At 35.8% G+C, this 26,956-nt stretch overlaps 1 protein-coding gene across 21 annotated transcripts in view; it reads right to left on the reverse strand.

The window, feature by feature from the left end:
* Positions 1 to 943: 943 nt before the first annotated feature.
* PCM1 (pericentriolar material 1) overlaps positions 944 to 26,956 on the reverse strand; it is a 90,895-nt gene continuing 64,882 nt past the window's right edge. For 8 of the 21 annotated variants that reach the window (XM_027529875.1, XM_027529874.1, XM_027529872.1 and 5 more), the window contains 15 exons: positions 26,656 to 26,828; positions 26,176 to 26,307; positions 21,379 to 21,490; positions 19,577 to 19,738; positions 19,201 to 19,337; positions 15,376 to 15,510; positions 14,509 to 14,706; positions 10,175 to 10,237; positions 9,778 to 9,913; positions 9,325 to 9,485; positions 6,740 to 6,815; positions 6,146 to 6,402; positions 4,518 to 4,610; positions 4,312 to 4,426; positions 944 to 2,954 (listed from right to left, as the gene is read on the reverse strand). In XM_027529875.1, coding sequence (XP_027385676.1) covers positions 2,929 to 2,954; positions 4,312 to 4,426; positions 4,518 to 4,610; positions 6,146 to 6,402; positions 6,740 to 6,815; positions 9,325 to 9,485; positions 9,778 to 9,913; positions 10,175 to 10,237; positions 14,509 to 14,706; positions 15,376 to 15,510; positions 19,201 to 19,337; positions 19,577 to 19,738; positions 21,379 to 21,490; positions 26,176 to 26,307; positions 26,656 to 26,828 — 1,976 coding nt within the window. In that variant the 3' untranslated portion in view covers positions 944 to 2,928. Of the gene's footprint in view, positions 2,955 to 2,997; positions 3,187 to 4,311; positions 4,427 to 4,517; positions 4,611 to 6,145; positions 6,421 to 6,739; positions 6,816 to 9,324; positions 9,486 to 9,777; positions 9,914 to 10,174; positions 10,238 to 14,508; positions 14,707 to 15,375; positions 15,511 to 19,200; positions 19,338 to 19,576; positions 19,739 to 21,378; positions 21,491 to 26,175; positions 26,308 to 26,655; positions 26,829 to 26,956 lie in introns of those variants that run through there. The other 13 variants (XM_027529869.1, XM_027529864.1, XM_027529860.1 and 10 more) reach the window with 6 other exon arrangements.

A 26,956-nucleotide genomic window follows, 5' to 3' on the forward strand; every position in this document is an offset into this window, starting at 1 on the left:
ATAATGCAAGAAATATATTAAGTATGTGAGAGAACAGAACTCTGTTATACTGAAACATGCTGTGATTAGTTTTCAAATAAATCAATAGCTTTCTATAAACTGCTGGCCTGAAGGATATTCTGTTGTGGATATTTCTGAGTCTGGGCAGATGAAATGAACTCATAAGATAATTAAAACTCTGTTCATATATGAATCAGTCATTTGTAGGCACAGAATTTTCCTGTGTTCCTTTTTCCTTTAATGGAAAGTGGGTCAGCCAGAGAGACTAGTTAATATGAGGAAAAAACTAGATGTGTAAAGATAGTGAACATTAAAACGTCGAGTTGTGCAGAAAGAACAAGAAATGCTGGTTCCTCCAGGCAAGGCAACTGAGCAACCATATTTGTACAGTGAAACAAGTGAAACCCAGAGCCAGTTATTTCTTTGACAGATTTTTAAAAATGAGTTTTTTATATTAAAGAAAGTTGAACAAGAAATATACCAATCTAATTTTGAGTAAACATGAGGATTTTCTGTACACTGTATGTAAGACAGATGTAACTAAAAAAAAGAGCACAGCTGCACTGTAAAAAATGTTTCTACTTTAATAAATCTCTCTGGCTGGTTGATATGTCATTATCTTTCATTTCTTTTTCTTTTAATTGAAGCATAGTTGATTTACAATGTAGTGTTAGTGTGTGGTATACATACACCAAAGTGATTCAGTTATACATATACACATATTCTTTTTCACATTCTTTCCCATTAGAGTTTATTAGGGGATACTGAATACTTTCCTGTGCTATACAGTAGAACCCTATTGTTTTCTATTCTATATATAATAGTTTGTATTGAGTTTTTTTTTTTTTTAAACACACTTAAAATTGTCAAATAAGCCAAAAATCTGGAATAAATTCTAAAGCATAAATGAGTTTGTCAATTTAAATGAAAATGCAATTCAGGGTTGTATGCAGGATACACATTTATTAACAGTGAAAAAGCATTTACCCAAAGTGAATGTTAAAAATACAAAGAGTACCTGCTGCACAGTCTGGTGAGCTCAATCTTGTAGGCATTATTTCAACCTGCCTAGGTTTCTCTCTCACTTATTTTGACCTTTCTTCCTCTTTTACCTTTAACCAAATTTTTAACTTAAAAATTAAGACAACAGTACATATTGAATGCCTAACCCTTTAGCAACAGTTACCAGGGAAAAACATATTAAGCAAGTTATCTGCTCTCAAGCACTTAAAACTAAATCATCTACTATAATAGAAAACAAAAGACCAGATTACAACAGCTGTTAAGTCAAATAAACAAATTTGATAAGGTTCACAGATACTACAATAACTTAAGATCTAAGTACAACGATTCCACTGTATCCCATCTTTAATTTGTATGCAGAGAGAGAGACAGTCTTAATATTTAATGTGTAAGGCTTGGCTTGAGTGTATCAAAATGAAGTTTCTGTAGAGTCTAGAAAACAAATCTAGAACTTAAGTATACATATAATATATATGTATACCTACTATGCTTCAATTTCCCTGAAGTCAAGCCAATTGAATAATTCCTGCTTCTGGAATGATAGTGTTCTGAGTAAGTTTAATAAAGTTGGAGATATATGTTTCACCTAATTTAAATTACAGAACAATATAGTCAATGTCCTCAGAAGGAAATCCTCATTTAATATTCCCTGACTGGACATTATAGTTTTACACTGAAGTATCAGGCAAGAATTTCGAAGGAATACCAACCAAATTCTTTTTTTATGGGGTATTTCAGTAAACTGTTGACAAATTTAAAAGACTAATTTGGACTAATTCTTCGTATTTTATTCAAGGAACAGTCTGTAAAGTTGACTTGTTAACTGGCTTCGTGAAGCCTTTAACTCGATATACGGCAAGATGGGATCTACAAGTACACCACCTTTGAAAAGCTGATTTGCTTAGTGATAAAGAGGTCACGTAATTCTCATTACTCCATACAGTACTTCATCTGCACACCTGCTTCTCTCTCACTACACACAGAGACAACTGCTACGTTTTGGCCTAAATTATCGTCTCAAAAAGCAAGGTTGTCCAAAAGCAAATAGAACCTTAGTGCTCTGGTACGTAAATTTAGTTCTATTAATCCTTACTTTAAAGAGCTTGGTTTTCCTTTTTAAAGTAATCGCAATGTTACTTTCCTTGTTTAAGCGGAAATATTCTCTAATTATAGAAAATGTTCTCTCTTTTAACGTTTAAACTGAGGCAACACAGATATGAATTGAAATCCTAGAAAATATTTATCTAATAGATAATTATGTAAATTCTAGGTACTAAGGACAAGTATTCTAAACTTATTATCCAATTTGAATAGAATATTTATATTCTATAATAACTTCTCAGAAATCCTGGATACCTTTATAACCTGCCCTATTCTTGCAAAGGAATAAGACTTGCAGGTATCTAAAAGAATATCAGACTCAATAGCAGCAACACTGGCATTATTTGGAAGCCTGGCCTGAAGGCTGGGCTTTATAATAAATAGTATATTTCTTTAACTCTTGACCATTGCTCTTCTCTGAACAGCCTAATTATATAGAACAGTGACTTGCTGTATAGAATTCAACATAATTTTCAAAAAAGATAGTTTACAGATAAGTCCAAACTTTATTTAAAACTACATTTTAAATTCTATGTTACTAAACATCACAATGGGGAAAAAAATCAGGACCAAAAAAATGAAAGAAAAAGAAAAAAACCCCACAGTGTATCAAGGCTTGAATCTGTCCAGAATTCAGTTTTTGATGTTTTAAACTGCCATGGGCAGAGATTAGCACACCTACCAAAAATGCAGTGTCAAACTGATTTACATTTTATACAGATTAAAACAGATGTTTATTTAGTGCCATTTTCATATACGTATTGATCATGTCAAGAAAGAGTTAGATGAGCCTCTGGAGACATCTCATGTACTTTGGGCTCCCACTGTTTCTGAAAAACAGAATCATGGTTAATGCCTTATAAATTACTTACTGAGTTAATATGACCTTATAGAATTTAGTTTAATATTGTTCTCTTCCATTTAAAACTTTCAATTTTAATATAAAGTTATTACAAAAGAAACTTACTTTGCTACAATAATTCCCTGACGACACCACCAACAGTTTAAAAGGCATAGGTAAGGGTTTCCATCTTAAGATGGCAGACTGAGCACATACTTGCTCTCAAAAAAAAACAAAACAAAAAATACATTAGGGAAAAAAAAAAGTATAAAAATGAATAAATCCAGACCAATAAAAGAAGTGGTTGTGAGAGAACCAGAGGACAGGAGATAAAAACAAATTTCCAGAACGCTGAGAACAGATGGAGGCGCAGGGCAGCATGGAGGAAGCTGCAGCCCAGACACGCGACGACGGGCAGCAGGGGAGAGGGTACCAACTGCAGCCCTAACAGGCAGGAATGGGCTGAAAACTGGGAGATTAACTGAAGGTTTGATATATGGTTTCTCTTTTCGTCACCCTATTTCTTAAAAAAAAAAACAAAAAATCTTGAGTTTCATCAACTGATGAACAAACAGAAAATCCTTGACCTTAATGCAAGAAATGTTCTCCTCTGAGTGGCCCTTGGGTTGTGCTATTAGACCCAAAAGAACGAAATCTTCCCAGATTTCCTGGGACTATCACTTGGCTCTGCAATGAATCATAAAATCTTCAGGAAAGTATAAAAGATTTCATTTTTATAGTTACAAAAACAGAATATAAGTGTGTTTAATAAGGTCAATAAAGTATGAAATGAGTAAATCAAACAGAGAAGGAAAAAGGGAGGAGCAAGCAGTTGGGTAATGACCAAAACTGACAGAACTAGAAAATGCGTACCTTTATAAGAACAAAGGTAGCAGAAAAACCAAAAATAACAGAAACACTGAAAAAAGAGGTAGGTGTAAATAACTTTTCATTTGGGATAAAAGAAACATTATCTAATTTTTAAAATTCAGGAAAATTATAAGAATAGTATATAGAGATATAAAGGGCCTCCTCCAAAAGAACTGAAAACCAATGATTAAAAGAAATGGGCTCTTGACAATCATCACTAACTCCTCTGTAGCTTTCTTTCTTAAGCCATGTGCATCTATTACACTGTTAAAACTAAAAATAGAAAACATTATCTGATAGTACTATTTTATAAATTGGGCAGTGGAACTAAAATTTTTACAGAATTATGCTTCCTTTCTAATGTTTGGCTTCTATCTTCCAGGTACTAGTAGCACATTTTAAAAACTAAAACAAAATGATGGTATCAAGATTCAGTAACTTTTCAGTGTGATATGATTAAAACTGCTAACTCTTACCAGGTTCTTTTAGTGTCTGAGAATTCCCAGCTAATTCTTCAGTCTGCATTGCACATATTTCACCAGATAAGTGGTTTTTCTGTTCTTCTTCAGCCATTTTCTTCCTTAGATCTGCCTATAGAATGAAAATGAAAAATACAAAATCATTTTTCATTTTAACAATATCTGCTATATAACAACAACTGTAATTAAAGAGAGTGAAATACCTCTGAATATATTGTCAGTTTAAGTGGTAAATCTTCAACTTTCACAAAGTCTTCTTCATCAGATTTTTGACTTATGTTACCAGATTCTGCTTCCTATAAGATTAACAAATTATATTTAATGAAGGCAATCCACTCTATCTCTGGATCTAAACCAAAGTCATCCATGCCAAGAGATAAAGTGGATTCTCACATGTGTATAGATGTCAGTAATTCTGTCGTATTTGCTTTTCTTCTATATTTAGCTCAATGAGTAGAACAGAAATCTAGAGTTCAACATGAAGGGTTGCCCACTTGTAACAGTGGGCACACAGTGAAGCTTCTGTGCACCCATTTTACAAAGAGCCCATTCATACAGGTTAAAGGAAGAAACAGTAGTAGTTACACTGAGGGCTAAAATAATTATGACAACCCTCATTTCTTGATATTTTAACAGAATGCATCAGAGCTGTACTCAGAAGAATATAAGTAAACACAGATTTTCAATATCAACTCTGGAAGCTCAAACAGAAAGATGAGGTGCGAATTTAGTAATTCACAAAAGTTATTAAAAATCACCTCACACTGTTTTTCAGAAACCTGAAGCGTTTTCTCCCAGTTTTTTGATTTTTAATAGTATCATCACTCTACCAATTACCCAAGTGGAAACCTTAAGTTCTTCTTTTTCCTGAAACATTTCTCACCCATTCCTCTCTCATTCAGCTCAATTTGTATTTATATGATATTGGAGACTCTCAACTCTGACTCCTCAACAACACTTCTTATACAGTCATCGGATTCATCTTCAAAATCCGTGACTCTGACTGACCATTTCACTTTCTTGCGCAAGACCTTTAATAGTGTTCCCTGCCTAAAATCCAAAATCCTTCAGGACCTTCTATGATCTAACTTCAAGTAAATTTTGAGCAAATCTCTTCTGTAGCAATTCTATGCACTCATCAAATAATAACAGTAAGAAACCTAATAAGTGACTTTTACAGTTTTCAATGGAAAATTTTACTGTTAGTGAAGCAAATAAAACAATTAAGATACTCTTTCTACTGTTTCTGAAATACCCCCTTTTGCTGAGAAGCTTTGAAATTATATTATAAACATATCTTTTGGAAGAAAACTGATGTTGATTAAAAAATATGTGAAACATGTTCTTTAGACTTAAAGAACATTATTACAAATCCCTTCATTTTTACCCACAAGACAAAGTATATAAAACATACACAACCCAAGGACCCAAAAAACAACCTATTGGCTATAAAATTAAATTGAAACAAATGTCTGGAGAAAACCTAAACTTATGTACTTACATTATAAATGCAAATTTGCTAGCTTACTTTTTCGTCATTCACTATAAATAGACAGGGACTCTACTGCTGTCAAATGAACTCTCTCAAGGTTACCACATACAATTCATCTCTTTGGTTCTCAAAACTATGAAAGTAGAATTGTAGGTTTTGAAATAGTCATCTTCGTTCACTATCACTCTTCTGTTTGAGTTTAAAATAAGTCTGAATGAGAAATAATATGCTCTAACAGTTTCTAAACCCAAACGCAAAGTGGAGTTGTGTTTACATATGAGAAATGTTAACCTGCAAATGAAGAGAGGGGCACAGAAATGAAATGCACACGATACCTACATAGTCATTCACTAACACTGGAGATTCAGTATCAGGACTTCCAGCCAAAGAACTTTCAGGAGTCTCCTGAGCAGATTTCACTTCTTTGACTCTAGGCACCAAGGTTTCAATTTCAGTTAAAGGTAAAGGCAAAGGGTTAGGTTGACTGGACGAGTCGATGGTAGTGAGAGTGTCCTTCTGGACAGGGCTATTTAAAGGTTGCTCATTTTCCACGATATTGAGGTAACATGGCTTCACAGGAGTGCTATCCTGGTCACCTGTCATCAAAAGAAAGTCTTAACATTAGTGTTATGCAACTGTCATTAAGTTTTACTAATGCGCCAAATAAAGACTAAAATGTATAAATGTATAATCAGACTACTTTCCTTACAAAATTTGTGTTTAAGTATTTATCAACTTTTCTTTAACAGCTGTTTGCAGAAACAAAGCCCTAGCATTTTCTACACAGGATTTAGGGAGAGAAAAAAGACATGTATCAGGTCCAAAATACCTTCAAACTTCCATTAGCTAAGAATTTAGATTTCTTTGTTTTTAAGCACATAAAGGACACACTGCAGATAATTTTAAAATGCAAATTTTAAACTTTTTTTTTACCTTTACTAGTAGTGGGTTCTTGTTCTGATGGGACATTTTTGCTTTCTGATGATTTTTCAAAATCATGCTGTGGAACCTAGAAGGAAAAAATAATGTCTTAATAGTGGGACCTAAATATATAGTCACTATACAGGAGATGGATGGTATTTCCAACCTGAGACCTTCATACAAGGAAATTTTAAAATAATCTTCTAGAAGTGTTTCAAGAAGGCTGTGGTTGCAATTTCAAGATGGCTAAGTTTAAAAAGTTTACTTTTCTTAACTTCAGAATAACACAAAGAACTGGAGTAGTATAGATTTTACTACTATTTTTTTCAGACCTGACTCTATATTAAATGAAACTAAAAGATACTTGCTTATATGTAGATGTTAACTGAAGGAAAGGAGAGAAGGATGAACAAGCTAACTGCTATCTGTAGGAGGAGAGAAAATTGAAGATTCACCTCATAATTGGATGCCCCAGATTCTAGGAAGGAAGGAGTAGAGTGGTGGGGTGGGACTCGGTGACAAGGGGGTGGTGCTGAAGGCTGTTTGAAGCTGCTTGAGAAAAACGTGGACACTTAAGATTCCCTCCCCAGGCTCAACAGAAAATTGGAAATTATATTTTGGAGGAAATGAGCTAGTGAGTCTCAGACTTGGGGGCACCGTGGAAGGGACAGGCTGTGGAAAGCATGAGTGACATGTGTCAAATGAAACGGATACAGTGTCAAAATGAAACGGAAGATCTAGCGCAAGGCTGTATAATGGTGGGACTCTCAGCCCTAACCCTGCACCCAAGTTCAGAACACCAACAGCCAAGGAGAGGGACCTCCTACCGGGCAGAAGGAGATGGGCAGACCCTCCCTACTTTGAAGAAATTAAACTATTCCAATAGGAATTGCCATTTAGGATTTTCTATCAAAGAGTTATCTACTTGGCTGCCCCACAGTAAAGCCCAAAAGAATTCCAACTGGCTTTTTGGTGTATTATTCTTTAATGTCAGCACCAAAGGTAGACTGGATATTTGGAGAAAGCCTTTATGTGTGGGTAAGAGAAAATACTGCTCCCATGAAGTAAAAGGGTGCTAAAAAGAAGTAACAATCAGAAAAAAGTACTTAGAAATTAAAATTATGACAGTTGAACTAAAAATAATATCATAGAGTTAAGGTCAAATAAATCTCCCAGAAAGTAATAAAACAGATCAATGGGTCAATAAAATGAAAAGGAGAAAATAGGGCCAATTAACATCTGATAACATTTATTTCAGAAGAAAAGAAGAGAAAATGGTGAGGAAGAAATTAAAGAAAATTTACCAAACCTGAAAAACATGCTACAGATTAAAAAGACAACTGAGTACACCTAGTGTAGTGAATAAAAAAGACCAGCAACAATGTATATTATCACTGTAAAATTTCAGAACTCCAGGTGAAAAAAACTTCTAGAGTTATAAAGAAAAAAGGACATATATGAAAAATCAGAACTAAGAAAGGCCTTCAAAGACCTGAGCGGAAATGATTTTCAACACAGAAATACTGAGTTTTCTTAGACAATATAAAATGGCAACTAGAGAAAGGAATGGTTACTCACTGGCTGGTGGGCTATAGTCCATGGGGTCTAAAAGAGTCAGACATTGAGCAGGGGGAAAAAAAAAGTCAAGATATGTTTTGCACTCTTTCTTAGAGAGTGACTGGAAGATGTGTTCCACCAAAATTAGGTGATAAACCAAGGAAGAGAAAGGCAAGATTTGATTCCAGAAACTGAGACCTTAAAGTACGAAAGAGGGGATTCCCTAGCTGGTAGCTATCTATAGGTCTAAAGAAGAGCCAAACCCAGAATGGAGCAGGAAGCAAGAAAGCTCCGGAAAGGACAAAACTGAGTGACTGGTTCATGAAGAAAATTCTGAGAGATTTATTAAGCTACTGGTGGCCAGAGCAAGCACTTGGGTACGTGATCAAAGAAAATAAATAAAGAATTGAGACAGTTTTTAAATTCAGGTGAAAAAAATGTACAAGACTAAGCAGTAAACACTATTTTCTTAGCTCAACAGCCAGTAATATTGGCATGGTTCATTTAAATCTAAATATTTGATTAAAATAGATTTAATTAAAAGACGTGCTTAAATGAGGAATCATATGTGACCTGAGAGTCTTCACCTGCTATAACAGAATTCAAAAGGTAACATCTAACACATACACGAATAAATAAATACACACACATATTATTTAGATAGAGGCTAAACAGCAGAAGAAATCACACAAAGTTTTGCCTCTGGGGCAGGCTGAGGTGAGGATAGGAAGGGGAATGATTTTATTTTGTTACATACTACTTCCATGTAAAACTAGAAAAAACATAAGTTAAAAATAAAAATCTAAAGTCATCACATAGTTTTCAGGATTTGTTATTAAAATATTTTAAGTGCTTTAAATGTAAAAACATTGCTGAATAAAAAAAAATAAGTGTTTTAGATTTTAATAAGGATATTGAAGAAGTCTATATTCATGAAAATCAGAATGGGGAAGCTGTTGATTTTAGCATGTTTAAAAAGAACGTGCTTTTAGGTGTCACAGGAAGAATGGTGAAGAGTGTGTAAGTCTGCACTGGAATACCTGATCATCGTGTTCATTTTCTTCTGTAGTTTCAGTGTTAGCCTGAAGTGACGTCTGGACATCTACAGGTCCCTCTTCAAATTCTTCTATCTCTTCATCTTCATTCTCATCTTCTCCACTTCCGTAATTAGTCAAAGCCTGAGTTTCAGCTTTGGACAAACCTAGGTCGATCAACACACAACTTTAAGTAAAAGTTCCAGCACTTCTTTCCTAGCAGCTGCCATTTATTGCATGCCACACTGTGCAAGTGCCTCACATACAGCGTCTGAAACCTTCAAACCCGTAAGTGCTAGGAAACTGCTGCTGAAAGGACAGGGAACTTAGTCAGGGTCACACTGAAATTCACAGTTGTCTAACACCTAATTCTATATTCATTCCACTGCAACAAACTGTTTCAATAAGTGATCTGTAAAAAACTAATGCATAAACCTAGTCTAGAGCCTTCAGACTTACTAATAGACACTGGACATTCTTCACTTTCTTCATCATCCTCTTGATCAGAAATATCAGATCTCACATTTTTGGGGCCGTCACCATCATAAACCTCAGACGTTTGAGTCTGCTTAACTGTTTCCGTCTCATCCTTGTCCTAGCCACAAATAAATTTGAGTAATTAATTCCTTAAAGTACATTTTTTAAAGGTATATAGTAAGTCTATCATAAAAATTAGTAAGTCATTATCTAATTAAAAAATATAAAGAATGATTTTAAATTTAGTTGTTTTTAAAAGAAAATAAAACTCTGTCAGAAGAAAGGACATTTTATGATCTACTTTGCTCTCTACTATTAAGGTAAAAGCTACTAAAATTATTTAATCTTTTGTTTCAAAAGCCACTGAATTAGCACATACTTTGTCTTCATCATCAATTTCTCCAGCAGGTGAACTGTGATCTCCTTCAAGAATCCTTTTGGCCTATAAGCAAATCGGTTAGGCAGAATTCAGGGGTGATCATTCATTATCACGCTTAAGTACTCAGTAAACTTTAACAAATCCTGCATTCTTAAACCATCATCCAAAGAGATTACTGTTTTCTTAGAAATATAAATTCAACTCTTATTAAATAAATCTTTTAAATGAAGAAAAACAAAAAGCAACACGGTCTACCTGACATCTCCTTGGATATCTAAGAAACATCACAAACTTACTAAATCCAAAACAAAAATCTTGATTCCTTTCCTTCTAAAACCCCCGTCTCCCTTCAGTCTTCCTAATCTCAGTAAACTGCCCTTCATTCACCAAAATGCACAAGTCAGAATCAGCCTGTACTTTATGTTTATTACCCACATCTGAACTACTAGACTGCATTTGACTCAATCATCCTAATGTACGTACTGTTACACACTCAGAGCTGAGACACTTCTTACTCACCCAATTCTTACATAAGAGCTGAGACACTTCTTACATGGACAACTGCAACAACCTTCCAAGAAGTCTCTCTGCTTCTCTCTCTACTCACCTACAATTCCTACTCAATAACGAAGCCTGACAAATCTTAACTGAGATTAGGACACTCCCCTCTCTCAAACTTTCCTGTGAGTTTCCATCATGCTTAGAATAAAATAAAATATAAGGTCCCTACAACAGTTTCTAAGATTTCACAAACTCGTCCTATTTACCTCTGTGACTTCATCTCCTACAGGCTCACCTCATTTAAAGTGTTCCTGCCTCCCTGGTTTCTCTCTTCCCCAAAACACTCAATCCTGCTTTGAAGTTTTTACACTTAATGGTTCTCTCTGCCTGGAACTGTTACACTTAACAGTTCTCTCCTCTCATCTTCGTTATAAACTCTTGTCTTTCCATAGCTTTCCATAGCTCCCCTGAAGGAGCCTCTTGATTCTGCCATCTAAAGCAGTCCTCTCTATCATTTTTATCATATCATCCTGTTCTATTTCCTTCAAGCTCTAAGTAATGGCTGAAATTATCTGAAACTTATGTCTAGAAGAAAAACATTACGAAAAGCCTGAAAAAGGTGGCCTGCCTGATTTTACCTACTTTAGATTTCTGCAAGAAGGGTTATCTCTTTATGTTTTGGGTCTTGACCTGTTTTTCCTCTTACGATTAGAGTCAAGAAAAGGGTGCTGGTGTCTCGGGGGAAAGCCTCCTGGTAGGCCTCAATCTCAAAAAAGACAGAATGATCTCTGTTTGTTTCCAAGGCAAACCATTCAGTATCACAGTAAACCAAGTCTATGCCCCAACCAGTAACGCTGAAGAAGCTGAAGTTGAACGGTTCTATGAAGACCTACAAGAACTTTTAGAACTAACACCCCAAAAAGATGTCCTTTTCATTACAGGGAACTGGAATGCAAAAGTAGAAGTCAAGAAACACCTTGGAGCAACAGGCAAATCTGGCCTTGGAATATGGAATGAAGCAGGGCAAAGACTAATAAGAGTTTTGCCAAGAGAAAGCACTGGTCACAGCAAACACACTCTTCCAACAACACAAGACTCTACACATGGACATCACCAGATGGTCAACACCAAAATCAAACTGATTATATTCTTTGCAGCCAAAGATGGAGAAGCTGTATACAGTCAGCAAAAACAAGACAGGGAGCTGACTGTGGCTCAGATTCATGAACTCCTTATTGCCAAATTCAGACTTAAACTGAAGAAAGTGGGGGAAACCACTAGACCATTCAGGTATGACCTAAATCAAATCCCTTATGATTATACAGTGGAAGTGAGAAATAGACTTAAGGGACTAGATCTGATAGAGTGCCTGATGAACTATGGATGGCGGTTCGTGACATTGTACAGGAGACACGGATCAAGACCATCCCCATGGAAAAGAAATGCAAAAAAGCAAAATGGCTGTCTGGGGAGGCCTTACAAATAGCTGTGAAAAGAAGAGAAGCAAAAAGCAAAGGAGAAAAGGAAAGATATAAGCATCTGAATGCAGAGTTCCAAAGAATGGCAAGGAGAGATAAGAAAGCCTTCCTCAGCAATCAATGCAAAGAAATAGAGGAAAACAACAGAATGGGAAAGACTGGAAATCTCTTCAAGAAAATTAGAGATACCAAGGGAACATTTCATGCAAAGATGGGCTCAATAAAGGACAGAAATGGTATGGACCTAACAGAAGCAGAAGATATTAAGAAGAGGTGGCAAGAATACACAGAAGAACTGTACAAAAACCATCTTCACGACCCATATAATCACGATGGTGTGATCACTCATCTAGAGCCAGACATCCTGGAATGTGAAGTCAAGTGGACCTTAGAAAGCATCACTATGAACAAAGCTAGTGGAGGTGATGGAATTCCAGTGGAGCTATTTCAAATCTTGAAAGATGATGCTGTGAAAGTGCTGCACTCAATATGCACACAAATTTGGAAAAGTCAGCAGTGGCCACAGGATTGGAAAAGGTCAGTTTTCATTCCAATCCCAAAGAAAGGCAATGCCAAAGAATGCTCAAACTACCGCACAATTGCACTCATCTCACACGCTAGCAAAGTAACGCTCAAAATTCTCCAAGCCAGGCTTCAGCAATATGTGAACCGTGAACTTCCAGATGTTCAAGCTGGTTTTAGCAAAGGCAGAGGAACCAGAGATCAAATTGCCAACATCTGCTGGATCATTGAAAAAGCAAGAGAGTTCCAGAAAAAACATCTACTTCTGCTTTATTAACTATGCCAAAGCCTTTGACTGTGTGGATCATAATAAACTGTGGAAAATTCTGAAGGAAATGGGAATACCAGACCACCTGACCTGCCTCTTGAGAAACCTGTATGTAGGTCAGGAAGCAACAGTTAGAATTGGATATGGAACAGACTGGTTCCAAACAGGAAAAGGAGTACATCAAGGCTGTATATTGTCACCCTTCTTATTTAACTTCTATGCAGAGTACATCATGAGAAACACTGGGCTGGAAGAAGCACAAGCTGGAATCAAGATTACCGGGAGAAATATCAATAACCTCAGATATGCAGATGACACCACCCTTATGGCAGAAAGTGAGATGAACTAAAAAGCCTTTTGATGAAAGTGAAAGAGGAGAGCGAAAAAGGTGGCTTAAAGCTCAACATTCAGAAAACAAAGATCATGGCATCTGGTCCCATCACTTCAAGGCAAACAGACAGGCAAACAGTGGAGACAGTGTCAGTGTCAGTGTCCAAAATCACTACAGATGGTGATTTCAGCCATGAAATTAAAAGACGCTTACTCCTTGGAAGGAAAGTTATGACCAACCTAGACAACATATTCAAAAGCAGAGACATTACTTTGACAACAAAGGTCCGTCTAGTCAAGGCTATGGTTTTTCCTGTGGTCATGTATGGATGTGAGAGTTGGACTGTGAAGAAGGCTGAGCACTGAAGAATCGATGCTTTTGAACTGTGGTGTTGGAGAAGACTCTTTAGAGTCCCTTGGACTGCAAGGAGATTCAACCAGTCCATTCTGAAGGAGATCAGCCCTGGGATTTCTTTGGAGGGAATGATGCTGAAGCTGAAACTCCAGTACTTTGGCCACCTGATGCGAAGAGTTGACTCACTGGAAAAGACTGATGTTGGGAGGGATTGGGGGCAGGAGGAGAAGGGGACGACAGAGGATGAGATGGCTGGATGGCATCACCGACTGGACGGACCTGAGTCTGAGTGAACTCCAGGAGTTGGTGATGGACAGGGAGGCCTGGCGTGCTGCGATTCATGGGGTTGCAAAGAGTCAGACATGACTGAGCGACTCAACTGACTGACTGAACTGAGGCCTCAGCTGAGGGGAAAAAACATCCAATTTCATATGTGATCAAGACTAATTCAACAGGGCATAGTAGCTACAGGGATGTGCAACCATGGCCTAACTAATAACAAGCATGTGTGTTGGCTGAGGTGCTAACACTCCTGGGGCATCTACTGTGATTAACAATAGCCACGGCAGGCAGCTGGCCAATGGCCAGATCCCAGTCCTCTCTCTCTGGATAAGCGGCCATAACGTGAAGTAGATACTTGACAATCCCCTGCCACCTGTTCCTGTCTTGAGCATCCCTGATCTCGAGCCACTGCTGTTACTGAGATTCAGTAAGTGGCTGGTGTTACGTTATTGACTTATAATCTGATTAACTCACATTACAAAAAAAAAAAAAAAATGCTTCGGTGAGGTCAAGTATGATTTTATTTACTCATAAAGATCAAAAAGGACATTTATACACTAATTACCACTATTTCTATATCAAAATGAATGTCATTTACCTCTTTTGCATAAGACTGTATCACTCCAGCAGCTTCTATTTTCCTTTTGCATCTCTGTTTAACAGTTACACTATTATTATCCAAATCTTGCATGAGCTTAAAGAAAGCCAATTCATTAAATAACACTTCAGATATCTCTACAAGAAGATCTTCTCCACAATCCTTCAGTTTTCTGCCAGCAAATTTTGCCAGTGAATCCTATTCAAAGACAAACCAAATCACTTTAAGATTATACCAAACTTTAACTGTGGGTAGAGAAATACAGATGATTAACAAATTTGAATTATAATACTCATGAAGGGAAAAACAATTTTGTAACTTTTTAGTACTGAAAAACTTAAAACTAATGTCCAAGATAGGCTAAAACACAATAGGTGAATATTACTAAGCAGGACTCTTGCTAGTCCTGCCCCCAGTTAGGAAGCACTACTATTACATAATTTAGTTACTGTTACAGCCCAAGAAGTCTCTACTATCAATAGTTTCCAGTTTCTACAATTTCCCAGATTGGTAAAAAAAAAAAAAGAAAAAAAATTATTTTAGAAAATACCAAGGAATACTTTCTAAACATTCCAAACTTGAAATGTTGTTCTTAGGTAGAGGAAAAATCAAAACAAAATTTTATTAGAGTTGGAAAAAGCCTTAGAGATGGTAAAGTTAAATGAAGACACAGGGCCTAATACAGTATTTTTTAATTAAGTAAGGAATAACCTAAAAAGTATTACAGCGTCATCCCAAACGGATGCTAGAATGAACATCTACTTGAATAAATTGTGTAATGCCAGAAAATGGGGGGGTGGGGGGGGTGGGCAGGGAGTCCTAACCACATGGTACATACTGGTAAGTCATATAAGTACAAGCTCTTACCTGTAATATACTTCCAAGCTGCTTATGAAAGAACTTTACAAACTCTTTGCTCTCATTGTTTTGCTGAGTAAGGACCAAAACCATGCGTCTTACTGAGGTTAGAAGTTGAGAAGAACATACTTCATCCATGTGCTCCTGAGAAAAATTCTAGTTGGTTAAGATATAACTTACTTATTGTGTAAAAAGTGTTAATCCACATGATATATGAGAGTGTATTGTTCTTGCATAAGCTCCTCAACTTTTAGAGGCACATTTGGAGACTTTGTTCATAAGAACAGCCAACTCCCCACTACACACACTAAAAGGTTTGCAAATTTTGATTCACCATAGCAGATAATAGCCAATAAGAAACTGGCTGATTCAACATTTCCCACTACTTCCTTTCTGTACTTTAAGGAACTATTCCTGCCATAGTTTCCATATCGCCTGTATGCCTATTTGCAGTGCAGTTCAACTAATCGCACAATCATACTTCAACTTCCACCAAATTTCCTGTGTTATCTGCTAACTTTCCTTAGCCTTGGCACTGCTGACATCCTGTGGGTTGGAAGACGTTGAGCAGCTCTCTGAAGTCTACCCAAAAAAATCAAGATTTGAAGTGAAACGAGACTTAATAGTTGAAATCAGATCATTAGTTCTACTAATTTTGTTGGCCTCAGAAATTGTCTGAAGTGATAAATTTAGCAAGGGAATCCTCATGAAAGAATAGAATCAGACACAAAATTGCAAATGCAACAAAATTTTCTGAGATGGTTTCATTCCCTACACATGAAGGTAAGTTATATTTTTTAACATTTAGAAAATAATTATACATATCAAATAAATATCACTACCAATATACCTAATTTAACAAAAAAGACACATTTAAAAGTATTTATTGCATTACATGAACACAAAAATGTAAAAGAAAAAAGGCAATACTACTCTGTTTATGGCTAAGATGGAAGTAAGCAATAACCTAAATAGAATAAAATAGCATATATTCTTATAATTTAGGGGAATATAAATATTTTAGGGGTAAAAATATATTTTAATAAAGACACAAAAATAATTGATGAAATTGATGTATTTGTTTAATCTCCTCAAATTCCTTTTATCTAGTCTCTGAGATCCTTCTTGAGGGTAAGTACTAAGAAATTGAGAAAGATCTTGTTCTATTGGCGGGGTATAGCAGGAAATCGCGATACTTTGTCTTAAGTGCTCTATAAAGACAGGTACCAAGTTTCCCAAGAGCAGGGAAAAGAAGGAGAAATTCTGCCAGCTAATACATACAAAACTATTTCAGCTCAATCCTGAAGGATAAGACCAACAGAGGAAGGATAAAGGCCATTCTGGGCAAAGGAAGTAACATGGGCAATGTGCCTTTTTGAACAATGTCAAGCAGGATACAAGGCATGTGGAAGGAACAGTTAAAAGGCTGGGATCAGGCTGTAGAAGTTTTATGAGCAATGCTGAATCTGATCTGGATCCTGTAGGCCAACAGTTTTCAACCTATATACTTGACTAGTTTAAAAACCACAGTCAAGGTTTGGTAGATCAATTCACTTACTAACATTCAATAAGTATTTCCTGAATACTACTATGTGCATGTATTATTCCTGGGACTGGTAAGACACTGACCAAAACTATCTCTGATGTAACTCTTCATGACTTCATGGAGTTTACATGTAACAAGGGAAACAGACAAAATCAATGAGCAAATATTAAATAGGTTATAAGGTGATAAGCACTATGAAGATAAAGAAAAGCAGGTAAGGAAAGGGGAGATCTGTTCACCAAATAAATAACATTTGACTAAAGCCTTCAGGGTTCAAAGGAGAAAGCCATGCAGACATGTGAAAAAACAGCATTCTAGACAGAAGTATCAGCAAGTGTCAAAGCCTTCGAAGCACCAGTAATGCTAGCAGGAGAGTTGAAAGATTAGAAGAGGAAGCAGAGACAAAACCATCTGGTGCTGCTGGGGGTGCTCAGGAAGAGGCTAAGGTTTTTAGTTTCTACATGCAATAATTTGGGCGTAGACAGATGGATCCTCTTTCCTCTCTTGGCTATCAAGCCTCTTTGGAGAAAACTGTTCCTAGAACTGCTTTTTCTCTCTTCTCTCAAAATACTCCAAAAAAAGCAATTACTTCCACCAAGGGAAGAAATATAAGTGTACGGAAATAAAAATTTTTGCTGTCAGCATCTAACACATTGGCAAGTACAAGCAGGTTGTAAGAAATGAACCTAATGACAACATATTTTGTATTTTCCCAACTCTGAATGAAAAGATTGTCTTTTCATCTCTATTTTTTAAAATTTCCATTAAATGAGAATGTAAGAGTCCCATCTCAGAAACCAGTCCTGGCTTTCCTTCTCTCCCCTCTTCCTTGTTATTAAACAAAAAATGGTACTGCTTTACTTGTCTTATAGTTTCACTGTTGCTAGGAATATAAATTGTTAACCTTTCTGAGGGATAAGGTAGCATAATGTCTCAAAAGTCTTAAAAATATTTATACCCTTAAAGCTACAAATTCTATGTCTAAGAATTATGTCAAAGGAAATAAAAATGGGATGCATACTTAAATTTAGCTAAATCATTTAAGCATTTTTCATAATAGTGAAAAACAAACCAGAAGAGAATAAACACAAACATTTAACAACAAGAACTAATAAAATAATTAACAGGAAATTTTGTTCTATGAATACTCAACCCTCACAGTAGCAATCATATTGTAAGTAGTAAGTTATTACTACTGGCAGTCCTACTTAGTCAACTCTGGCTCTTCTGCTTTTGCACAACCTCTTTATGTTTGATCACTGATCCTGGGCCCTAGTTCTAGTTCTAGGCTCCCTTCTCTTATCTAGTGCTGTGCTTTAGGTGACCCCATCTACTATTAGTAAGATCTGCTGATTTTCAAAATATATCCCATTTGTCTACTGTGCCCCATCTTTAGTACCACACCCTTACCTAAGTCATGATCATTTCTTGCCTGCCTCACTGTTGTTCTGACCCCTATACTCAATTCTCCAGAAACATCAGATTTTGTTTCTCTTACTTAAAATCTCCTACAAGTTACCCTTCGAACTTCCAACAAAATCCAAGCTGTGACCCATGCCTATGACAGTCTGCATAATTGGCCCTTCCTCCTATTCCAACATCATCTCACACGAATTTTCCTATAGCCATACAGTCGTTCCTCCAGTTTCTTCAACATGCCAAGCAAGCTTCTACTTCAAGGCCTTTCTCCGTCTGGAATGATCTTGGCTTAAGCCATCTCTTTATTCACACCTCTGCGTAAATGCTCCTTCTTCAAGAAGACTTCCCTGACCGTCCAGTCAAAAACACACTATCACATCACCATATTTTAATTCTCTGCATGGACTACCTGACATACATCTACTTATATGTTCTATATTTACTTATTTTTTTAAACCCATATTCTCATCCTATCATGTAAACTTCATGAGAGCAAAGGCCTTGACTTGTTCATTATTATGTCCCAACACCTGGCATAAAGTAGGTATTCCACAAAAATTTTTGAATGAATAATGAATCAATGTGTATATGTATAACCATTAAAAAATATGCAATAGAAAAATAGTGATCTAGAAAGATGTTTATGGTATCATTAATATTTGAAAAAAGCAGAATGCACATATATGTGGGCAAAATATTACAGAAAGGTTGACAAAATACTGACAGGTGCTATCTCTGGGTAACATAATTATGAGTGATTTTAGTTTTTTCTTTTATCTATTTTTCTTAATTTACTACAATGGAGTCTTTGGCATGAATTTTAAAATATAAAACAGAACACTTACTTATTTTTAAAAATTATTACTTACCTTCAAAAAAGGAATGACTTCTTTCATAATTGCTTTAATTTGCCGGTCCAGTTGCTGAGTATCAATTCTAGGACACGGGACGGTAGCAACTTCACTCACGGGTTGCTGGGAACTATGATTTTCAATAACAGGAGTTTCTATTTTAAAAGAGAAAATGCTACATTAGCAAATAAAGTCTATGATGTGAAATGTATACATTTATGCAAAATTCTAAAGAACATTGAATTCTGATGATATTATGCTAAAATAACACAAAGGAACATTCATGTAGTTCTAGTACCGCTGATAATTAAAAGTGGTCCAAAAATTCCCATTATACATCAGGTGGGGTTCATAGTTCTTTATATATGGATTTTTAGTCAGTTCAAGAACACACCTTCTAAATTATTACTAATCGTGGTCGTGGCAGCAGCACCATCGTCATCCTCAACGATCCTGCAGGTGCACCTGACGTCTGGACTACTTTCAGCCTCCATCTTCATATGCGTGTAGTCTCTCATTCTGGCTAATGCCTGATCTAAGTGAATCACAGTGTCACCTGTGTACAGAACAAAAATATTTCTAGCAAATATAAAAGCAAACTCTTTTCATGTATCCTATAAAATTTACTAATAAAAATATAATGTCTGAATATAGGGAAGAAAAACTAACTTAACAAGTTTCAGATACTGTACTATTTGGGTACTTGGCATGTATTACCACATGTACTTAATCCTTAAAATAACCCTATATAGTAGATGATAGTACCCTCATTTTCACAGAACTTAAGCAACTGCCCAAGGTTTCACAGCCAGTTAAATACAGAATCAAGAATTGGAACCCAGGTCTCTTAGACTCGTAAGTCCATATGTTATTTCACATAAACAGTACAGCAAAAAATAATTTCAAAATATCATGCAAATTCTGATGTAAATAATCCAACCTAATACAAGCAATTAAGGTAAAGACAAGACCTAAGAATGAGATTTCCCAATTCTCTTTTGCTCACTTCAGACAAAGCTAATGTTGAAGAACTTTAAATAAACAATCAGCTAATGAAACTAAGTAGGTACAACTCAAAATCGCTTGAGAACTAAGTAAAAAAAAAAGGGAGAAGGTTGACTATAGATTACCTTTTCTCTATAATGACATGAGCTCAGTACAGACTTGATAAGTGTTAATATTTAATAGATGGGAGCTCCTAGAGAGAGCTAGGGTTTAGAGTCCTCATATTAATACTTAGTAAGGCAAAAGGAAAACTTACTGCTTACTGAAAGGTACCTAACAATACAGCAAGGCTTGACCCTTTTCTTTTGTCATGGAAAAGGCTTTTGAAATCATCTAAATCTTGTTTTCATCATATAAACAAAAACTAGAATTACAGGACATTATTCTAACAACTAAGTGTCCTGGAAGTCTGAATGAGTGAATACTTGGGGACATTTTGATATGCTACAGCCTGGAAAATGAATCAGGTACTTAGACATCTTTCTTTTCTCTAATTTTCTTTCCAAATTTAGGACTTGGGGCTTTTTTCTCTCTGATCTATGAGACTCTTTAAGCTTTTGTTTTACTACTGATGGAAGAAATACAATGTGTCATGCCTTAGAGTTGCCTGGGTTTCCAACGATAGATTATATATGCTAAGAAATTTCAGTTCTTATTGCAAATTACCAAGTTCACATTTTTATTGAAGATGTGACTGGATGAGGCAATGCTACCTCTAAATTCTTCTTACTGATTAACTAGAAGATCTTAAGATGATTTTTATTTTGAAATCCAACATTTAGTAAAAAATGATTTCATTCATTTATTAAACATTAATTGCCTAATATATGTGGCATGTCGTTGTTCTGGCAACTGAGCATTCAGAGTCTCTTCTCACAGAACTGACAAGGGATGACTTTCCTCTGAACTTCTATTAAGCATGCTAGAAAACTGCTTATTTTCCACAAGAACATAGCATGGTAAGACCCCATTTACTAAGTATATGCAGAAAGTCAGAAAGATGAGATGACTGGCCCAAAGTCAAAGAGTTAACAGTCAAGAGACGGCTGAATTTAGACTGATGGATGGGTAGTGTTTTAAGTTCACATTCTTTCTACCACACCTTCCCTTTCTAAACTTTTGTTTCCTTATCAATACAATTCAAAGATTTTATTAAAGTCATGTTCTAAGATTACAAAAAATTCTGCTTACCCAGAACATCTGTTGCAAAAGGCTCACAAGTTGAAGATACACTAGCATTATCAGCATCATTTTGCTCACTTATTTTATGTGTTTCTCTCTCAAAGTTCTTCTCAAAAGTTTCCTAAGTTGTAGTTTAAAAAAACAAATAAAAGTCACTAGTATTGCTTTTAAAATTGTATGGATTAATATTAAAAATGTAACATAGAAACTATTTGCATAAAACACTTCAAACTGTGATATAATGGAAGTTATGAATGGTTGAATGCAGAGTCACAGAGAATATCAAACATCAAGTAGCCTTGCAGAACACGTTGTCATTACTGAGGTGAAAATGCATAGTGCCAGCTAACCACACTCTACCTTGGAAGAGGCAACATTACTCCTACACCCTCGGGGAGATTCTACCTTCAAACTCTAACAGTATCTAATACTTTACTATGATACCTGGTTGTCTCATATCAGAAGAAAAACACTGACGGCACCATTTATATTTTTAAAAATTTTTATTGAAATATAATTTACATACAACAATGCACCCATTAAGTGTACAGTTTGATGAGTTTTGAAAAATATACGCACTGAGGCAACCATCTTTCCTAAAGATAAGACCATTTCCATCAGCCCAGAGAGTTCCTTTGTATCCTCTACTCCCCACTCACATGATTTCTATCACCAGAGATTAGTTTTGCTGTTTCTAGAACCTTATATAAATGGAACCACTCAGTATATACTCTTTAGTGTCTTGCTTCTTTCACTCAGTATGTTTCTGAAATTAATCCATGTTGTTGTGTTTCAGAAGTTCATTATTTTTTAATGGCTGAAATAGTATTCCATTGTATGGATATACCACTGTTTATTTATCCATTTATCTGTTGATGTTTCCAGTTTGAAGCTATATGACTAAAGATGATATTAACATTAGTGTACAAGTATTTGTGGATATGTTTTCATTTCTCTAAGATGAATACCTAGAAAAGAAATTGCTGGGTCACATGCCAAGTTTATGTTTAACTTTACAAGAACTGCCCAACTGCCTTCCAAAGTGGTTGTTACAATTTTTACAATCCTACAAGCAGTATGAAAGTTCCAACTGTTTCAAGTGCACACCAATACTTCTTATTGTCCATCTTTTAGATGTCTAAAAGCTTTTTTAGATAGCTTTTCTAGCAGGTGTGAGGTAGAATCTCATGTGGTTTTAATTTGCACACTGGCCATTTATATATATTCTTTTGTGAAACACATGTTCAAATCTCCTGCCCATTTTTATGAGCTGATTTTTTTTTCTGGATGCACCCCATGGAATATGGAATCCTTGTTCCCCAACCAGGGATTGAACCCAGGCCTCCTGCACTAGAAGCATGAAGCCATAACCACTGGACTGCCAGGGAGTCCCTTGAGTTGATTTCTTACAATTAAAGCCCTTTCTATAGTTAGGCTTTTTATACAGTCATTTGCCAGATACATGTACTAAGGCTGTTATCTCCTAATGGTACCTTTTGAAAAGCAGAAGGATTTTACTTTGATGAAGTCCAATTTATTTTTTTCCTTTCATATTTAGTGCTATGTCCTACAAAATCTCTCTCATGTCAAAATCATAGTTTTTTTTTTTCTAAGTTTTATAGTTTTAACTTTTCCAGTACTGTTGTTCTTTAGTGACTCTTTTGAGACCCCATGGACTGTAGCCTGTCAGGCTCCTCTGTCCATGGAATTTCCCAGGCAAGAATACTGGAGTGGGTTGCCATTTCCTCCTCCAGGGAATCTTCCGGATCCAGCGGTCGAACCTGTGTCTCCTGCATTGGAAGGTGGGTTCTTTACCACTGAGCCACCAGAGAAGTTCCTTCTACTACTATAAAGTAGTTTCAAATTAATTTTTGTGTACAGTATGAGTAGGAGGGAGTATCAATTATATTTTGACTGCAACTCATCTCAAAACTATCTTCTTTCCAAGTTATTGATCTTTTAAAGTTTCTCTTAAATTATGAAATGAAAGGCCTGTCCCTGATTAAAGGAAATTCTGGCATAAGGGAACATGTTTTAAGAAATGGAAACATTTTGTTACGCCTTCAAGCAATACCCAAAGTTAGATGTGACTTTGCCATTTTACAGCACCTGGAGTCGATGATGGAAACTGTCTCTTCCTCTTCCTAAACCTCAATTCCTCATCCTCCTTAATTTATAATCTCCAGATGACTACTTCAATTCTCTCTTTCATGGCATGGAAATGTTTACATGCCCTAAAAGGTATCTGAAAACCTCCATAAATGGAACTCCAAGGACCCTGGCTTAGTAACATGGAGAATGAGACTCTATATCCACCCAATATGGTAACCACTAGCCATGCAGCTAGTTAAACAACACTTAAAATTTAGTTCCTCAATCCCATTAGCCACATTAGTGCTCGAAAGCCACATGTGCTAATAGATACTGTACTAGACAATGCAGATTGTAAGACATTTGGAACATTCTAGTGGCTAGCACTGCTCTGGATCTGTGGATATGAACACTGGACATTGTGCTAGCACTGCTGCTGACTAAATGACATAAATAAAGGGAAGATGATGATATAAATGAAGAATTTACGTTTTAGATGAAAAATTAAAGAACTGATTTATTTATTTAAAAGTAATTCTAAGTATAGTTATTTGTGCCAAGTCCCTATGGTAATGGAATGAATTTTTGTGTCCCTCACAAAATTTATATATTGAAGTTCAACTCCCAAAGTGGAGATATTAGGAGGCAGGGCAGCTGAGAGGTAGTCAGGTTTAGATGAAGTCACCAGGGTAGAGTCCCCTTGATGACCCTTTTAAGACAAGGAAGAGACATCAGAGCTTTCTCTCACTGCACAAGGATACAGGGAGAAGGTGGCCATCTGCAAGCCAGGAAGAGGGTCCACACCAAGAACCGAGTCTGCCGGTACAACATTCTCAGGACTTCCTAGCCTCCAGAATCGTGAGAAATAAATCTCTCTCGTTTAAGCCATCCAGTCTACAGTATTTTGTTGAACCAGCCTAAGCTAAGACACCTACTTACAAAGTATTACTACATCTTTAAATCTTATTTAACTTTAAAAGCTTGTCAGGTTAATTATATCGTAAGTTGTAGCTCAATTTTCCAAATGTATTGTGCAAAACAATGGGCTCAAATCCTTTAAAATAACTGGAAGTAATGCTGCCTATATGAAATTTGGATAAAAAGAAAGGCGCTAGAGTTAAGGATATAAAATTACTAAAAAAGATTTTTCAAAAAAGACATTCTTCATGCTCTCTCAGTCATTTCAAGGCTAATAAATTTAATATAAGCTAGTATCTCCTATGTTTTATGTATACAGCTGGAACACTTCATTTCCCACCAAAAAAGACAACACAATTTTCAACTGGTTACAATAACAATTAATTCCAAGTACCAATCTGTTACATTAACTTATATTTGATAATAAAGTCAATCAAAACCATGTACTTTTTGTACACAGGTTTATGTTCATAGTAGTTTAAGGGCTGGAGCCTGGTGAAGAAAAATTTTAAGCAGAAAAGATGACTTGGGGAAGTACCATTTTAAACACAAGAGCAAAAATAGAGCAAAAATTTAGAAGTCCTCAATAATTCTAAGGAAGTTACTATACATGAAGAAAAGATGATCATCTCTGGAGAAAACACTATCTTTTCAGGAAAAAAGCTTATGTTATCATATTAACCATGGGAAGAAACACAATAATATGCTTCCAACTTCATAATCATAGTAGACATTTGCTAATAAATTATGGTACTCTGATCCATGAATATCCAGGTGCTGAAGGTGGTATATAAAAGAACATACTTGCTATCCCAGGACCACATACATACAATCTTTTAAAATAGAATCAGGATCTGAACCTTTAAACAGGTGATTTCCAAGTGAGCTCATTACCTCCTCAGTCTCTTAGCAGTTGGCATACATTCAATCCACTATGTGCAAAGTAGGTGCTACTTGGAGAATATAGTTTATTGAAAATATATACTTCCCTCATCACTCTTTCATTTCCAGGCCCTTTTTACTTTACTCAAAATTTTCTTCAACAGTTTTAATACATTAAATTACATTTTCTTCTAGGCTTTTTTTGGTCTAGCTTCTCTTCTAACCTAAAAACATAATTTATCTTGTATTTATTCAACGGTTCTGTGATCTAATTGCTGTATGATTTACTCAAATGTCTTGAATGAACACAGCAATTTTTACTAAATGTGTGAGTGAGTGAAAGTTGGTCAGTCATGTCTGACTCTTTTGTGACCCCATGGACTATACAGTGCATGAAACTCTCTAGGCCAGAATACTGGAGTGGGTAGCCTTTCCCTTCTCCAGGGGATCTTCCCAACCCAGGGACTGAACCCAGGTCTCCGGCATTTCAGGTGGATTCTGTACCAGCTGAGCCACAAGGGAAGCCCAAGAATACTGGAGTGGGTAGCCTGTCCCTTCTCCAGTGGATCTTTCTGACCCAGGAATCGAACCAGGGTCTCCTACATTACAGGCAGATTCTTTACTAACTGAGCTATTACGACTCAACTCCTGTACTGGACAAAGGAGATATAAATACAGTTATTTTAGACCTTATAAGCTATCATTTCTATATAACTTTCGGTGTTTGACTGCTGTCATATTTTGACTGAATTTTATACCTCACCTCAAAATTAAGCAATACATTACACTTAGCTTTTGAAAAAAGCTAAAAACTAAATACATAGCGTATAATCACAATTTATTAACAAACTACTTAACTTTTGTTCACTGCATATTGAAATTATGTCTACATTTCATTAATCATTATCAGCTTACATCATCAGTAGTAGCAAGGCTTTCACTGGGAGTAAGTTCTGAGTTGGATGCTATCCAAGTACCAGAATTCACGGACTTTATATTTTCTCCTTCTTTTTCATGGTTCTCAGAAATATGCCTGGATACTATGTCCTAAAATAAGGAGAGAAGATAGCTATTTATGAAAAACATTTGTGTTTAATCACAAAATTAAAAGTAAAAGGAGACAGCAAAACAAAGGCAATCCTCCCAACCTCAAAGATTAACTATGAGAAAGATATAACAGGACAATACAATGAAAAACTGTCAGAAAAAGACTTTTATCTAAAGCCACTTAAGCTATATAAGAAAATTATTAAAATGGCATGGAAATACATAAAGAAACAGATTGAAATACTTATGGAACAAGGACATACTTCAATTTAAGAAAGTAAACAGAAAGAATTGGGAAAATTAGCAGTACCAGAAAGCAGAGGAAAGAGAATCTTAGGTACAAGATACCTGCAATGCATATAAGGCCCTCTGTCTCAAATAGTCTGTATTAAGTAGCTGAAGCTCATGGAAGAGTTCAATAAGAAAATGTGGACGAGATTCATTTTGAGAAATCAACGTAGCTACTTCAGAATAAATGGTATCCCGCAAAGCTTCGAACATGGAAAAATCACTACTGGTTTCTGGAAGATATTAAAGATCAGAAAGCTAATATTGGCGAAATATATTCCTATTTCTATTAACTTGCATCATTGCTCTCAACTTTAAATTACTTAAAAATCAGAACACAATTCTATCGCAGAGCTTTTAA

This window comes from Bos indicus x Bos taurus, chromosome 27, assembly GCF_003369695.1.
Source record: "Bos indicus x Bos taurus breed Angus x Brahman F1 hybrid chromosome 27, Bos_hybrid_MaternalHap_v2.0, whole genome shotgun sequence".
Classification (NCBI taxonomy): domain Eukaryota; kingdom Metazoa; phylum Chordata; class Mammalia; order Artiodactyla; family Bovidae; genus Bos; species Bos indicus x Bos taurus.